The 18,359-nt window shown below is 39.3% G+C and overlaps 1 protein-coding gene across 3 annotated transcripts in view; it reads right to left on the bottom strand.

Moving 5' to 3' along the window:
* Nucleotides 1-18,359, bottom strand: part of ADCY2 (adenylate cyclase 2) — a 440,892-nt gene that overhangs the window by 116,283 nt on the left and 306,250 nt on the right. For all 3 annotated transcript variants that reach the window (XM_060092712.1, XM_060092713.1, XM_060092714.1), the window contains exons 6-10: nucleotides 15,275-15,386; nucleotides 10,684-10,811; nucleotides 5,245-5,403; nucleotides 4,306-4,438; nucleotides 2,585-2,761 (exon numbers count right to left, since the gene is read on the bottom strand). In XM_060092712.1, coding sequence (XP_059948695.1) covers nucleotides 2,585-2,761; nucleotides 4,306-4,438; nucleotides 5,245-5,403; nucleotides 10,684-10,811; nucleotides 15,275-15,386 — 709 coding nt within the window. The remainder of the gene's footprint in view (nucleotides 1-2,584; nucleotides 2,762-4,305; nucleotides 4,439-5,244; nucleotides 5,404-10,683; nucleotides 10,812-15,274; nucleotides 15,387-18,359) is intronic.

The following is an 18,359-nucleotide window of genomic DNA, read 5'->3' as shown; positions in this document are numbered from 1 at the left end:
AACTTTTGGCAATGACAATTTTTCAACCCCGGGATGTATTAATAAGAATGGCAATGGGATCTTTCTGGAACTGAGTAAGGGACACAGTCCTATGGGTTTCATGTGCTAATAACCAAAGCCTCAGATGTCCTCTGTCTCTACTCAGGCAGTCCCTAGGCTCCATGTCTGTGACTGGAGGCCAGATGGTCAAGAAAACTGAGTTTGTTCCACAGGCCCTCTGATTTTTATACACAGTTTCCTGAAGTTCAATCTCTAGCCAGTTACAACTCTCTTGAAAGAGGCATCTTCACTAACACATAATAGCAGATTAAAGTCAGCCTGAAATCTCTCCTTCAGTGTTTTGCTGAGATAGTAAGACAGACAGTTGCTCTTAAGTCCTGAGACAATAAAGACTGATAAGAAATTAGCAACCACAGCAACATCAATCACACACCAGAAAAGCAAGGCCTTATTTTCACAGGTACACATATGAAACAGCACAGAAAATCATGTTTTAATATTTAGATCTGATTCTTATTTCTTGAAAACCAACCAACCAACTGACCGACCGACCGATCAACTCTTGGTTTATAACAAATGTTGATGAGAGATATTAGCCATTAGTACTAATAATAAATGCAGTGTTGAGATGAAATTATCCAACTTTTTTCATAAGAGTGATAGAAGCATCGACTTTCCCTGACTACTAGAGCCTAGGGTCTTAGGATACCTTTCCTCTAACAGGGTCTAGTTGCTGGAAGGTTCCAGTTGCCCCAGTCCTGCCTCCTTGGATCTTTTCTCTTCTTATGATCTCATCCAGCTCCATGGCTTCAAATATCATCTAAAACCTGATGCTTCTCACATCCACATCTCCATCTGGGGCCTCTTCCCTGAGTTCCAGACTCACACACCCAACTGCCAACTTCCTAGCTGCACTTCGGTGTCTAAAAGGCATACTGATTTGAAGATGTCCATTAGCAAAACCTGGATGTTTCCATCTGAAATCCCCTGACTTTCCCCGAGTATTTGTCATCTCAGTTCATAGCATCATCATTCTTCTAGGGGTGCAGCCAAAAAAGTGTGGATTCATCCTTGATCCTCCTTTTCACACATATCCACTCCATCACCAAGTCTTATACGTTCCACTTTCAAATTATAACCTGAGTTTGCTTCTCACTGTTTCCCCTACTAAAATCTTAGCATAAGAGGGCACCATCCCCCTCCCTTGGGACACTGCATTCTTGCTCCATTACCCAGAGCATTAATTATACTATGTCCTCCCCTTGCATAAAACCCTCTAACGACTTCCCATCACAATCAGAATAAATTATACATGATTACTTAGAGCCTCTCACCCTGATGACCTCCCTTTGCTTTACTGCTGATGATGCTACAGCCACACCAGTCTCCTCTCTGCCCTCAAAGATGCCAATTCATTTCCATCTCAGGGCCACATAATTTGATTTGCCACTGACTTCTCCCCTTCTCTGAGATGTCCCCAGCCGCCCCATCCAGAGTGGTCACACCATTCACTCCCAAAGACGATACTCCATTTTCTCTTCATCACGACCCTGAGCAGGCACATGGAGTGATCTTTTTTGTTCATTTGAGGCCGACTTAGGGTCTCTCTCTTTCCAATAGAATGCAAACTCCTCTAGGACTTGCCCTGGTGATCTCCCTTGTTGACTGCCTGATGGATCATGATCTTCTGTCAGATCATTTATTTTTCAGTTGAAAGAGAACAAAGGAAGTTGAGAGGAGATATAACTGAGACAACACAAGAATGATGAGCCCCTGCCTTTTGGGCTTGGGTGTGTGATTGCGAAATGTCCACTTTTACCTGACAGCCTGGTATGTTTCTTTTTCTCATCAGCTAATAAGAATTATGTAACATCCCATTTTCTTTCTTTACCTCAAATGCATCCCTAATACAATTAGTGCTATTATGCATGAAATTTTACTCAGAGACTCTTAAAATCTAACTATACCATTGGGATTATTCTAAGTGCTCAACTTGGTTTACTTTTCTCTCCTCTCATGAGTTTTTCTATTGTCTATCTGCACTTCAGCTATCTTATTGAGAATGTCCCTGCTGCAAGGAGCACTGGGACTTTATTCTCTGTTGGAAGTAAAGATGATGTAAATAAGGATACCCAACAATAGAGTGTACATTGTTTCTGACACAGCCTGAACCTCTGGGTGATGAAGAGACAGTTTTATTGATGCCACTCAAATTCCAAGGACATCATGCCTTCATTTGTTCTCTTATTAAGATGCTCGGGCTTTCTATTGTACTTCATGATAGCAGAAGCAAAACACAAACCTGGATTTAAAAAGAGTTCCGCTGTATTCAGTTGCTACTGTCAGTTGTAAATTACAGTCTTGGGTAATAAAGTTATAATGCAAAATCACTCTAGGTTAAAACCCTTAGCAATGCAGGGTTGGTGCTCACGATAACCTGATATCTGTGAGGAATATCTGAGAATGCCAATCTGAGAAGTCGGAGATGGTAAGCTTGCCTCATTATAGGCAAAAGTTACTTTGGCAGGAGATGCCTTTGGGGGAACTAGCTTTTGCCCAGCGCTAGGGCACGGGGAGGGCATACCGTGGTGCTGATCTTGCCGTTCTCCGTGGTCATGCTGTCTCTGTGATGCAGGTGTGCAAAGGGCTTGGCTGCTCCCCAGGACTCCAGGTACCGGGTCATGCGGACGGAAGCCCTCATCTTGGCTCCATCGAGGGTGGATCGAGGTCTGAAGAGGTGCTGGGGGCTCCGTCGTTCTCCCTTGGGGTGAGAAATAAAGCATGACACCTGGCGGGGCACAGGTGCACAGCCTCCCGCCTTCCTGCTCTGCCCACCAAGAAGCTTCCCTTGAGTAAGCAGATTCCTCTAACATCATGCCCTTCACTTTCCTGGTTCCTGCTCTCATTCATCTTCAGTGACTGGTATTCAGTGCCATGAGCTGTTGGAGCCAAATGACTTTTTTTTCAGACAACAAAACTTACCTGTAATTGAAACTTAGGGAAAAATAATAGCTATTTTAAGGGATGTTTTTATAAAGCTGATTCTTAGACAGAATATGCTGATCTGTTTCAATGTGTTCTTGATGGTTGTGTTTATTTCCTAGAGCGATTGGGGGTTTTCTGATGCTAAATGGCCCCGAATATTGGTGTTTTGGTGTTCTTTGCCTGAACACGATGTTCTTTCTTTTCTTTTTTTTTTTTCTTTTTTAATTGGGGGTATAGTTGCTTTAAAGTGTGGTGTTAGTTTCTGCTGTACAACGAAATGAATCATCTATAAGTATACATCTATCCCCTCCCTCTCAGAGCTCCCTCCCACTCCACTCCTCATCCTGCCCATCTAGGTCACCACAGAGCACAGAGCTGACCTCAGTGTTCTTTTTACACATTCTTTTAACCTCTTCCCTGTGCCGTCCTTGTCCCATCACTGCACAGTTTGTCCCGCTTGTCATACATCTGTCTCCAGATCAACCCTCTAGTCAGCTGGAAGTTTGTCTCTGAAGGTGAAACTGGGGTTTTAGGGTTATTGTAAGTAAACGTTAATAAACTTGATCCCCTTGATTTTATGATATTGGTTATGACAATTCAGAGGTGTGTCTTGCTGCTCTCTGTGCTATTTACCAGCCTGCAATTTGGAAGGAGTTTACAGAAACCCTCAGAGCTTCAGTTTCTTAATCTGTAAATAGCAGTAGTACCCATTTGGCAGGAACTTGGGAAGGGTTAAAAGAGATGAGAACTCTAAGCCCCTGCTCTGGCCTGACACGTGGTGTGAAGAGAGTTAGAGTCAGCAGCTGTCTGCATACGATGAATGGTGTTTACTACTGTATCAAAGTTACTATGTCTGTACATAATGTACTCACACAAGTGTATACATGACATTTACTTGCCAATCTTCCAGAAGCTTCTTCTTTCCCTTTTTCTTATATCTTCATCCTACTTTCTCTCATTAGATTTTTATCATCCAAAGCCCTGAGCAAAATCCTTATCTTTATTTAATTTTCTAACTGCCAGTCGGGGTCCATCATGGACTAACACACACATTGATCAACATTGACTAACCTATACAACCTTGTGATGCAGACAATACCCTTGTCATATAAACAAGCGATTCATTTCAACTGTTTCTTTAATAAATATTTGAATCCATTGTTACAAAACACATACGCATTTAAAGTAGTTTTAGAGTCAAAGACTAGCGAAGAATTACACTAGTTCTTGACTAAAAACACTTTCCATATCAGTACTTTGCCCTTTACACTTTTAATCATAGAAGTCATAGGCTAATTATAGACTCTTTACAATACTGACCTTGGGGTTGATTACAAAGTAGGTCTTCACCAAGTGCTGCTTTAAATATGGGTCTCTGATGTCACCATCTCCTTCCTCCACTTTATAAGCCCCATTCAAGTGTTCCAGTGTGACGGAAGAAATGTGAACACGTCTGAAATTCCATTTTAAAACCACAATCAGGATATATAAGGAGGAACGTGCAAGAAGACTTTCTATTTATTTGGGATTTCAGAGAGAATCTCTTCTGCCCCAAGTGAAGGAAAGGCTATATGTTCTTAGTAAAATTGACTGTAATTAAGGTTCGTAGTCTGTTAACCACTGCTTTGGAAAGATGCTCCCAGATGTCATGAGCTACTAATATTTGGAACTTCTCTGCACTCACAGAAACCTGCATGGTGAATTACAACAATTAAAACTCAATCATATCGAATTTTGGGGTATGAAGATTTTTTTTTTTTTGAAATGCATGCCAAAGTCATTTTAGGAAGTGTGCTTATCTGTATAAAAGTATGGGCTTTCTTTCTCAATGCTTGTTCTCATGCTTCTCCAAATTACAGCACTTGCATTGAGATTCTCGTGTCATGTATCCAGATGGTACCGTTTGCTTATTTCAAAAGTACTAATTTCAGAAGTTACCAATAATAGAGAAACACCATATATCTCCACTGACTTATAAACCATCTTTAACTTAGGTCTCTATTCATAAATATGCAAATAAGTAGAAGTCTGTAATTTAGGATCTGACATCCACAGTCTTTGTCCACGGGTCCCAGGGGTGGTTGAATTGGGGCTTGAGAGTTCATGTCCATCTGGTTAATGGAAAAGGCCACTGGGCGTGAGTAACGTGATACTAACCAAGGCAACAGAAGTCACTGAGCAGTCAGTTATTAGCCTGTCGACCTATTATTCCTAGCCCTATAACCTGCTGGACGAGAGAAAGCCAATGTGCCACCTTACCCGGGGACCCCTCCAGCTTCCATGTGGTTGGCCAGGGTAACGTCATGGGACCATACGTCATACTGCCACTTCTGCAGCCCGATCACGCCACAGAGGACGTTCCCAGAATGCACTCCCACGCGCATGTTGATGTCCACTCCAGTGGCGTCCCTCACTTTCCTAAAGGGAAGGAAAGTCACATCACCTTCCAGGACCAGCCTGTTCTTCCTTTAATTCCTGGCCAATTTTCTGGGTATTTTATCATTCAGAATGTCTCAGATCGTTGGAAATACTGTCATGAATTCTTCCTGTGGCAGAAGATTGCCACTCCGAGGCAAGAGAAAGGGATTTTTCTTTGGTTACTACCAGACTAAACAACCAGTGCCAAGCCAATGCTCTGGCCGGTAAAGCATCAGGATGGCAGGGGTTGTGATGCAGCATTTTGGTTGTAGTTTCTACTTTTTCAACCAATATGTATCAAGCACATAACATGTGCTGACACCTCCTCAGAATTTTCCTACTAGACTCGTGTGACATTGCCTTGTACCATCAGAAACAATCTTAGATGCCATTTGCAATTCTAGTGCTTAGCATAATGTATGTCCCCAAGGAATATTTTCTGCTGATGAGACAATACGGCTTATTTGTGAGCTTAATAATGACTTTAGCCTGAATAGGAATTTTAAAAAAATAACCATGAGATGAAAGCTTTTCAATTGTGCACATTCTTTAACAGAAGAGAGAAAAGAATACTCTTTAAGAAGCTTTAATAATGCATAAGGTATCATTAAAAAGAAACTCATTTAAAAAATCATTTAAAAAATACTTTAGGACTCTGTTGCCAACTCATTGAAAGAGACAAATGAAGAACTTCCTTTAAGGGAAAATAGCAATGCTTGGCGATGCTTATTTGTTTCTGCCAGTTAGACACATTTATCGATTAAAATTTTATTGTAAAAGAAGAATGCAGGAAGATATCCCTAGTTAATGGAAAGAATCACCCCAAGAGGAAACGTGGAGGGAAGCGATGACACTGATTTCAACACAGCAAGTCGGAAGGGTTACCAGGTGTGGGATGCAGTAAAATAAACCTGAACCATCTCAAAATGACACAAGCATGCTTAAACGATGGAGTGACATCATCTGAGCATACTACTGATAAAAAGAAATGGGTCCATGATGTAAAAATAAATGACGTCCTGAAAAAAAGATATAGAAGCCTGTCTCTTTCCCCTCCCTTCCTCTCTACCTTCCTTACCTGCTCTCATTTTTTTTTTTTTTATAAAAAAGACAACCTATTTGGGGTACTCTGCAAGTCACCCAAACCCTTCATTCCTGCTCCCACGAGGAGCATCTACATGACTTGGGAGGCTTGTCCTACCACTCTGTCCCCATCAGCACTGAGTGTGGACAGCTGCCCAGGCCCTGCTTTGTCCTCGTCTCCGGGCCTTTGCTCACTATGGTTCCTCTCTGCTTCCCACTCCCCTGAGTGTCCCCTTCCTGACAGGGCCCAGGGGGTCACAAGGCCAGTCCGTGATAGAAGTGACTGGTTAATGATTTGACTCTTTAACAATCTCCACATGCTTCATGTCTTTTTTAGAGAAATGAGTTGTTCAAGGGTTCAGATGGCCTGACAGACCAAATGTTTTAATACATGTAGATGAAATCTGTGTGATCTATAGAAAAGTGTTGAAATAATCCCTTAGAGCTTGCAATAATAATAGACAATCTTTCTAATTTAAGAGGAGCCTTAATCACTTACACAACCAGGGTCTTGAATATCACTGCCTTGATTAAGAACAGTTTACATTTTCATGACAGGAAAAAAAAAAGTCTCTTTAAGTGTTGGGAATATTCCAAAACTTCAGCTGAAGTGCTTCTGCAGTGGTGACTTAGCTAATGGGGAACAAGGCTTGGGATAAATGTGGAGGTCCAAACTTGGAAGGAAAAACACAGGCAAACGTTCCTGGACCCATGTTACTGGTTCCCACCAAAACTGGAGGTAATCTGGCAAAATTCCAAGTGCCAAGTGTGTGCTTTCTCCTCAGCACCTTAAAAAACTAAAATTCCTGCTCATCTTTTGGCTTAAGAAATGGGAATGGAAATGCTTGTCTTTGTATGTGAGAGAGAACAAAGAATTTTGGAAATGTGCTGAGGTGTTCGCTCTTTTCCTGGCTTATATTGGGGGTGTAGGAAGACAACCTATTATTAATTTTTTATTGAAGTATGGTTGATTTACAATATTATGTTAATTTCTGCTGTACAGCAAAATGATTCATATATATATATATATTCATTTTTATATTCTTTTCTTTATGGTTTATCACAGGATATTGAATGTAGTTCCCTGTGCTATACAGTAGAACCTTGTTTATCAATCCTGTATATAATGGTTTGCATCTGCTAATCCCAAACTCCCACTACATCCCTCCCCCACTCTCCCTCCCCCTTGGCAACCACAAATCTGTTCTCTATGTCTGTGAGTCTGTTTCTGTTTCATAGATAGGTTCATTTGTGCCACATTTTAGATTCCACATGTAAGTGATATCATGTGATATTTGTATTTCTCTTTCTAGCTTGCTTCACTTTGTATGGTAATCTCTTAAGTCCATCTATGTTGTTGCAAATGGCATTATTTCATTCATTTTTACTGCTAATATTCCATTGTATGTATGTACCATATCTTCTTTATCCATTCATCTGTCAATGAACATTTAGGTTGTTTCCATGTCTTGGCTATTGTGAATAGTGCTGCTACGAACACACGGGCGTATGTATCTTTTTGAATTGTAGTTTTGTCTGGATATATGCCCAGGAGTGGGATTGCTGTATCTTCTGGCAATTCTATTTTTAGTTTTTTGAGGAACTTCCATACTGTTTCACACAGTGGTTGCACCAATTTACATTCCCACCAACAATGTAGGAGGGTTCCCTTTTCTCCACACCCTCTCCAGCATTTGTTATTTGTAGACTTTTTAATGATGGCCATTCTGACCGGTGTAAGGTGACACATCATGTTAGTTTTGATTTGCATTTCTCTAATAATTAGCGATGTTGAGCATCTTTTCATGTGCCTGTTGGCCATCTGTATGTCTTCTTTGGAGAAATGTCTGTTTAGGTCTTCTGCCCATTTTTCGATTGGGCTAAAACAACCTATAACTGATCACTTTGTCAACTGTACATGAGCCGAACTGTTGATACATAGCAGGGGAAGAATTCAGAAGCCCTTGGTCAAGGAGTAGCAGATCATGGGGACACATAGCCATTAGGATATGAAACTTAAGTTTAAGTCTAAGGAAGTGCTCTGGAAGTTCACTCAAATCTGTTGACATTACTGAGATGCTGGACACATAAGATATCACTGAGGCATCTATGATGAATGGATAAAATGCAATACATACATACAATGGAATGTTATTCCATCATTAAAAGGAATGAAGTACTGATACATACCACAATATGAATAAACCTTGAAAACATTATATAAAGTGAAATAAGTCACATGCAAAAGAACAAGTATTGTACAATTCCAGTTGCATGAAATATCTAGAACAGGCAAATTTATAGAGACAGAAAGTAGAACAGAGGTTACCAGGGGCTGGGAGGAAGGGAATGGGGAGTTATTGCTTAGTGGGTACAGACTTTCTGTTTGGGACAATGAAAAGGTTCTGGAAGTAGATAGTGGTGATGGTTGTATGACATTTTGAATGTATTTAATGCCACTGAATTGTACACGTAAAAATGGTTCAAAGGGCAAGATTTATGTATGTATATTTAACCCCAATAAATAAATGTAACAACAAAAGAAGGTATTGCTGATGACCTGATGACATGCCAGTGGACAGAATGTAGGGAATCTTTTTTCTTTTTCTTTTTGTAAATTTTTTTGGGGGGGAATCTTTTTTCTACAGGCTCTTCAAAATATTGGAATTACATAAACTTAACAGAACTGGAAAACAGTTGATTCCAAAGCAGAAAGTAAGCTTTAGTAAAAGGGTGGATTGTTGAATCCAATGTGCTATTGATTCTCATAATATCATCCTTCACAAAACCCGTTTATAGAATCCATTTCCCCTCATGTTTGAAACCAACATTGAGGTGACCTCCAGGGGTGGGTTATACATTTGAGAAAATCTGTTAGGTCTACATTGATTAAATTTACTTCACTCTAGACCCACAGTGGCGTGAATAGTTAATGACTCTTGAAATAAAGCTGAAAAACTTTTTTTTCTTCTATGTCTCCAAGAAGACAAATGATTTACTTATGGGGAGAAGAAGAGGGACAGTTTTTTCCCACACAATGTATTTCAGGTGGGAAGCTGAGGTGACACTGCCCACCCCTCCCATCTTGAATCTTCCTTCAATTCCTCTCGATTCCTTTGCCTCTCAATCCCTGACTGTCCCACAGTGACCCCTGATGAAGGCTGAACTAGTGGATCTGGACACTTAGGTCTGCGGACTCTGCTGTGGCTAGGGCTTCACTATTCTTCCCTGGCCAGCACTGGAAACCCACCGACGAACCTCTCAGTCCACTTTGGCACACAACTAACACCACGGTGGGCTAAACACAGTGATAACTTGACTTGCTGCTTTCTCACTTAAGGTCCTATTTACTCTGACCCTGAGGCAAGGAATTAGACCATCAAGCACATGGTTCCCATCCTGTTTAGACGAAAAATATGTGGAGGATAGGGGAAAATCACGTGACCAAAACTAGGCAATTCCCCCCCCCAAAAAAAACCCATACCGAAATCCTTCAATCACACAATCAGAAAACAAGAGCTTTTATCATTTATAAGAATACCCTGGCTTCTATGAAGGTACTTATAAAGAAGTATGCATTATGGTACGGGCAGTGAAAATTCACTTTTTACCTCACATTTTTACCCTGTACTTGTCAACTGTAATGATAACATTATTCCATGTAAGCAAATCTTCTCTAGAATTACCATGAAAGAACCTATAGATACAAGGCAGAAAACTATTATGGATATAAACTGAAACTACATTCACAGAGCTGAGCGTGACTTAGATGGAGTAATTCTGGGCTGGAGTTTTATATTCATGGCAGTCTGGTGGTAAAAACTACTTTCTCTCTTACAATTTACATGTACTTGTCAGAAATCAAGAGATGCTAAGAGTACAGACCTTTTCCTGAAGATTGGAGGAGACCTTTACATTTTTTTAAAAAAAGCAGTTTTGAAACAAACACAAAGGTCCCTTCTCATAGATTCTAACTCAGTGTTGCTGTAATCTAAGACTAATAATAGCAATACAAAACACAGAAGGCTTACTTTGGACTTAGTTCTCACACGCCAATAAATGAGTCTCTGCCCATTTATATTTAAATGTACAATCATGTATTTAGTTTCAGTAGACAGAAAAATAGGAATAGTTGTAAGAACTACAACTAAAACTTATCAAACAGTTAAGAAAGCTCTTACTAAGCATTACACTTACTTTATGGCTTCACACATATCCAGTCCCATTTTCACACAATTCTTGGCATGGTTAGGGAGAGAGATAGGGAGTCCGGAAACACAGTAGTAGCAGTCTCCTAGAATTTTTATTCTCATGCATTCATTCTCCTGAAAGAAGAAATCACAGAAGTTCAGCTGCATTAAGCACATATATAATGATTTTGACTTACCAAATATCACCAAGTGCTAGTTCTACTGGCATTTTCACAGTGAATAGGTTTTGTGGGGAGAAAGAAATGAGAACTTCTTGAGTTTGAGTTTCCCTTAATTACCTATCAAGATTGAGCCACCCTCACCTGCGTGTCCCTTTACCAAAGCAGGAAGAATCAGGGTAAGGGGTAGAAGGGAAAGCTGAGAGAAAGTTCTGGAATGATTTACACTTAACACAGTAGAGGAGGGTAAAGATAGGACCATTCTCTTTAGTCTGAACAAATCCAAACATTGACAGTGAAATGAAACATTCTATGCAAAACAGAATCTTTCAGGATAGAAAATGGTAAGCAGAACTCAACAGGAATCAGAATTTTTGTCATTTCCTACTGTGCTCATGATTTTCCTCATTTTTTTTTTTTTAAGCTGAAGCAGATTCTTACCTGCAGACATGCAGCTTCCGATAAACATCTTTACAACATAATAAGCCACCATTCAACGTTGCCAAGTAATTTAAAACTTAATTCTGATCTGAGGTTAAACCGTTTTAATATAAAGTTAGACAAACTCATTATTTTTCTTGGCTGGGTTGTATTTATATCATAATATTGAGATTAACTTCATTCATATGCATTAATCCTACATCCATTTCTAACCTTTTCAACTAGTTTATAGACTCTTCACTCAAATTTATAATAAATACATAAATAAACAAAGATGTACCAAACACAGATTTTTATTTTTTTGGCCACGCTGCATGGCATGTGGGATCCTAGCTCCCCAGTCAGGGATCAAACCTGTGCATTGGCAGCCTGGAGTCTTAACCACTGGACCACCAGGGGAATCCCAGATTTTTTTTTCTTCTTAACACTCGCACAGGCTTATGTATAAAATGAACAAATTTGAAATAATAAAATGAGCATAAGATCTTTTTGCTCTTAAGTGTGTGTTAAGTTTACTGAAGATTTTGCAGATTTCTTTCCCTGTCTCATAGAGAGCTGTGTACTTTCATGCTTATCTATAACATTATAGATGATGTGTTAGTAATTCCTGATAACAATATTTTAAATACTAAAAAGGCAAAACATTGCTTATTAATAAGGTTTCTCTCCTATACTTCCTAAATATGTATCCTGAGTCTAGAAAACAGTAAGATTAAGAATAGTGAATTCTTGGCACTCTTATCAATGATCAGCTGACTGTATATGCATGGGTTTATTTCTAGTCTCTCTATTCTGCTCCATTGGTCTGTATGTCTATCTTTAATACCAGTATCAGACTGTTTTGATTGCTGTAGTTTTGCAATATATTTTGAAATCAGGAAGCACAATGCCTCCAGCTTTGTTTTTCTTGCTCAAAATTGCTTTGGATATTTGGTGTCTCTTGTGGTTCTATATGAATTTTAGGATTATTTTTCTATTTCTGTAAAAACTACCATTGGGATTTTGATAGAGATTGCATTGAATCTGTAGATGGTTTTGGGTACTATTTTAACAATATTAATTCTTTCAACCCATGAACATGGAATGTCTTTCTACTTATTTGTTTCTCTTTATATTTCTTTTATCAATATTTTATAGTTTTTGGTGTATAAGTCATTCACTTAGTTAAGTCTATTTCCTAAGTACTTTATTATTTTTAATGATAATGTAAATGTGTTTTCTTGATTTCCTTTTGAGATACTTCATTGTATAGAAATACAGCTGATTACTGTACATTGACTTTTTATCCTGCAACTTTACTGAGTTTATTTATTAGTTCTAACAGATTTTTGTGGACTCTTTAGGGTTTTCTATATATAAGGTCATATCATCTGCAAACAGATAATTTTACTTATCTTTTGAGTTGGATGTCTTTTATTTCTTTTTCTTGCCTAACTGCTGTGTCAGGAACTTCCAGCACTATGTTGAACAGAACTGGTGAGAGTAGGTATCCTTGTCTTATGCCCAATCTTAGAAGAAAAGCTTTCAGTTTGTCACTGTTGAGCATGATATTCACTGTGGGTTTTTCATATATGGCTTTATTGTGTTGAGGTAAGTTCCTTCTTATTAGTTGAGAGTTTTTAATCATAAAAGCGTGTTGAATTTTGTCCAATGCTTTTTCTGCATCAATTGATTGAGATGATCATATGATTTTTACCCTTCATTCTGTTAATGTGGTATATCCCATCAATTGATCTACGATGCTATCCAACTTGCATCCCGAGGATAACTCCCAGTTGGTCATGGTATATGATCTTTTTAAAGTGCTGTTGAATTTGACTTGTTAATGAAATAAACCAGATACAGAATGACAAATACTACATGATACCACTTATATGAGGAATCTAAATTGGTCAAACACAGAAGCAGAATATAGAATGGTGGTTTCCAGGCCTGGAAGAGGGGAAAATGGGGAGGTGTTGGTCAAAGAGCAGAAAATTTCAGTTGTGCATGATGAATAAGTCCTAGAGACCTACTGTACAGCATAGTGTCTATAGTTAAAAATATTATATTGTATACCTAAACATTGGCTAAGAAGGTAGATCTTATGTTAAGTGTTTTAATCACAAAATAATAATGATGATGATAATGATAAATTAAAAGGGTGAGAGGAAACTTTTGTAGGTGATAGATGTTTATGGCATAGATTGTAGTGATGGTTTCAAGGGTGTAACCCTAAGCTCAGTAAGTTGTATGCATGTGAAATATGTATAGCTTTCTGTATGCCAATTATACCTCATTAAAGTGGATAAAAACTAAGAGTGAATGAGCAGTGACGTTGAGTTCCTTAACTTAATGTGCTTTATGTAGTATTCCCTCAATGGACTGAACTATCTGTTTGCTTATAATGCTCACCAACTCCATGTTTTGAACTATGAGCCATGAACTGATATCCAAAGCATGCTGCCCTTGTGACCAGCAATGGATGGACCAAGCTATCCTAGGCCAGTCTCTGATATTATCTGGACATTCCTTTGTTACAATGATCAGAGAGGAGCAGGAAGTCACACCAAGTACCTCCCTTATGAGTTATAAATTGTGTCCTCCTCAGATTCACATGTTGAAATCCTAATCCCTGGTACCTGTGAACGTGACATTATTTGGCCATAGGGTCATTGTAGATGTAATTAGTTAAGATGAGGCCATACAGGAGTAGGGTGGGCCCCTAATCAGTTTGACTGGTGTCCATATAGAGAGAAGTAATTTGGACACAGAGCCTTGCGTGTGGGGAAAATGCCATTAAACACTGGAGCTTTGTTGTTATCAGCCAAGATTAGGATATTTCTTCCTACTGTGACCAGGTAGTGCAACAAAAATGACCTTTTACTGACTCAAACTTTCAAGAGTTTTTCTAAAGATGAGGCCCCCTCTACCCCAAACTCAACCTCTTCCTTTGGTTTGGTAAAGGAAGGAAACAGAGCTATAATCTTAGTGATTTTTTAGAATTCCCAATGAGATCTGTCATGGTCAGTTGGGCAACATAAGACACCTCATGGAAAGCGTGACCCAAGAGTGACTCTGTGAACATCTGCAAGCCAGATTTATGCCTAGGAGGCCTGTCTGGAATTTTCTTTATTGTTTAAAAGTGAGCAAAATCTCACCTATTGTTTTCAAAATCTCACCATGAACTAAACTTAGAGCCCACACTTCCTTATGTAAATAATGCCTTTTAATAAGCATAATAATGTAGTTTTTTGGGGGAACAATTCAGAGACAAAATTAAGCTGACCAGAAACATTTTATGAGACCGAAGTAGAGGGCTAGCAGGAAAGAAAAAAAAATATCAATATTCCTACTAGAAACCTTAATAGTTCCAATAAATAAGTCTAGAATAAAGTCTAGTATGGTTTTAGATCAGTTGTCATCATTTCTTCTCTGTGAAACTTCCCACAAATGAGCATATGAATGACAAATACTGAACTTACATCTCTGCAAGTGGCAAAAGGGTCAGTGGATAAAAAGGGGACAACAGTCAATAAAGGGCTTAGGAAGAAGGGATGCATCCTATTTTAGGGATTTTCCCAGGATGCCACTTAACACTGTGAATATGTAATAGTTACAACAGGAGAGGAAATCATGTTTCCAACTCCTTGACATCGAAATGCCTAAAAAGAGAATCTTAGAGCAGCACAGTAGAGAGAGATGTGCAAATCAAATCTCATCATCTTGAATGTATTCACTGTATGTGTGCTGAGCTATATTTAAGCAGAGGTTTTAAAATTAGATGAAAACATATGCTAATTATATGCTATGACATCTCTCATTCCCAGTGTAGCTTTGAGATTTATCAGGGCTCAATGGCAAATAAATCCAACAAATCTACAAACAACATTCCTAAAGGATGCTTTTATGAAGAGGTAAAAAATTGATAAGGACCAGAGAAAAAGTAAGCCCAAATTTTATATATCCTCAAAATAGAAGGCAATCACTAATACTCACCTTTGCAATTTGATCAAATTTTCCAAAGAGTTCATTCAGCATGTGGACCAGTTCTCCTGGGGAGCAGTCACTGGCCAGACGGGTGAACCCAACAATGTCCGCATAGAGGATACTGTGGGAACAAACCAGTGGGTGCCATATTTGCAAGTTGATATTCGTTAAGAAAGTAATGGTAGTTTTTCCCATTAAAAGAGTATAAGTTTTTACATTTTGTATTTTTACAAAATGTCATTTCCCTGGGTATGGAATATGTAAACATTTTGCTAAACTTTCCCATTAAATTTTTTTTGATGTTAATTTTTTATAATTAAATCATTGAAGAAAAACTCATGTGATGCACTTTCTCTATTCTAGTCTGTTTTTACTGCTCACCTTTCTTCTCTCAGGGCCAGCCCCTCCCCGCCTCTCTCATTTATGTGGTCTTCAACCTGACAATACATTACAGTGTCATAATTCTGATATCAAAGGAGTATGCTTCTATTTGAATCATTACATGATTTTATAGTGTAAGGATTCCTAGGTAGAAGAAGCAAAATAATAAAAGTCAAATCCTGTTTTTATTGATTCAAAGAAAAAATTCTGGCTTCCTTACTACCTGCGAGGGGAGCAGATACAGAGCATCTTTCTAAAGCTCAGAGTTTGGTTTGGAGGATGCATGAAACAAATAAGGACACCAACCAACGTCCAATTACAGTGATAATAAGTGCTATAAAAGAAAACAGAAGAGTGCTGTAAGACAGAACAGTGGAGGTAGCGAAGAGTCAGGGAAAGTCACTTAGGAAATGACAGTACAGCTTCCCTTTATGGGATGTACAGGCTGGGAGAGCAAATGTGAGATTCCTTAGAGTTGTGTATATGTTTAGCTAACCTTGATGGGTCAGGATAGAGAAACTACAGTACCACTGTGTACATTACAACTTAACCTACACAATAACGTGTTTATGTTTTGTGTAAAGGACTAATAATGAAGCCTAAAATTCTGGGTTCTGGTAGTGAATATGGTATGGTTTAAGATGGGCCATGAAACAAAAATAACTGCCAATTCACAAAATTTTATGAAACATAAAATTACCATATATAGGATCCAGCAATTCCACTCTTAGGTATATACCCAAAAGAGCTGAAAGCAGGAACTCAAACAGATATTCGTATACCCATGTTCACAGCAGTATTATTCATAAAATGAAGCAAATGTTTATTGACATTTAAAGAAATGGATGGATGAAACTGTGGTGTATAATACAGTGGAATATTATTCAGTCTTTAAAAGAAATGAAATTCTGACACGTACCACAACTTGGATGAACCTTGAAGACATTAAATTGAGTGAAATAAGCCAGACTCAAAAGGACAAATATTATATGATTTCACTTATATGAAGTACTTAGACTAGCCCAACCATAGAGACAGAGAGTAGCATGGTGGCTGCCAGAGTCTGGGGATGGGGCATTGTTGTTCAGTGGGTATGGAGCTTCAGCTTGGGATGAAAAAATGTTCTGGACATGGATGTTGGTGATGGTTGCAGAACAACATGGATGTATTTAATGACACTGTACTATACAATTTAAAATAGATAAAATTGTAAATGCTATGTATATTTTTCCTCAATTAAAAAAAAAAAAGTGTGGCAGCCGTCAGCCTGGTCCCAGGCAGAACATGACTTGACCTCTGCTGCTGGCAACACTCTGCTCCTCAGGCAAAGTACAAGGCTTGTGGCTTCACCTTGGAGGAAAGACTTGCTCCTCTGATGATGGACAGAAGCAGGGGGAGACCTCTGGTCCAGGGAAATCAGGACTGCTGGGGCTTTTGTTCTCTCCATTCAGATGGTGCCATAAAATCATCCCTACTTCTCCTGTGCTCTCCTGCAGAGGAAGGGACCCACAGATGCTGAGCCATGGTCCAACAGGAGGCATTACTGTCACTCAGAGGAAGATGCCCGATCCAGGCATCATGGGAGGGAGAACGTGAGAATGAGTAGTTGACTCTACTTCTTCTTGACAACCTCCACAGTGTTTCCTGTGTCAAGACATGTAGTGGGTGAAGGAGCCCAAGATGGGCTGAATGTACAGGTCTGAAGCTGGCCCTGTGGTTACTGGGCAGGAAGATGCAGACTGTATATGAGTAACTGGGACACAATGTACAAAGAGTTATGGAAGAAGAGACACAGAGCACTGCGGGGGTCCCACAGGAAGGAAACCCGACCTAGACTCGGATCACATCACCACTTGAGAAAGACCACTATGGTGGCAGCAACCTGGAGCTGGGCAGATCAGTTAGAATCATATCTGGTACATCCTGGGGAGCCCTGTGGAAGGTCTATAAGTGGGGGAAATGGGGAGAACTGGACAGAGAGGGGAGATTTGTAGGAAGAAGAATGAATCAGGTTTTGTTAGGGATTAGATGTTGTGGGAAGTGTCTAGGAAAAGGAAGTGCTGAGATAAAGACTGGTTTATGGCTGAGTACTGGGGCTGTACCTAGTGTACAAATCAAATCAAGCTTGCAGGAGAAGTTGACTAGCTCCACTTTTGTTGGGTTGAGTCTGAGGGTGGTGTCAGTGGGAGACCCAAGAAGAAAACCATTAGGTAGATGCTTATGGAAAACTATGGTTGAGTTCTGTGTCTTAGCATCATATACATGGTCATTAAGTCCTGGGCGTGAGCTGGAGAGAACAGAGGAGTTAGGAGAGCCCTGGAAATGCTTTCATTTACAGAACAGCCTAGATTTAGGGATGAGAAAACAATAAAGAAGACTGCAGGGAGAAAACAAAGGGGAAACAATGGCATGGAAACCCAAGGATGTAGAATTACTTAAGTGCAAAGACAAGGTGAATGGGATCAAGCATAACCATGTGGTCAATGAGATAGGATGCAGAGGAAGTCATACTCAGATTTGGGAACAAGACATCTGGTGGTGAATGTAGGAAGAATGAATTCTGTGACATTGGGGAGGTTAAAGCCAGAGGGTGGTGATTTGAGGAGGGAGGGAAAATAAGGAAGTCTAGTTAGAGAGTGAAAATTGTTCTGGAATATGGGCTATGAAATTCATGGAGGTAATTTCAGAGTTGGAGGGTGGCACTCGATTCAGG

The sequence above is a fragment of the Mesoplodon densirostris genome, chromosome 3 (assembly GCF_025265405.1).
Source record: "Mesoplodon densirostris isolate mMesDen1 chromosome 3, mMesDen1 primary haplotype, whole genome shotgun sequence".
Taxonomy (NCBI): Eukaryota; Metazoa; Chordata; class Mammalia; order Artiodactyla; family Ziphiidae; genus Mesoplodon; species Mesoplodon densirostris.
This window is presented reverse-complemented; position numbering and strand designations above follow the sequence as displayed.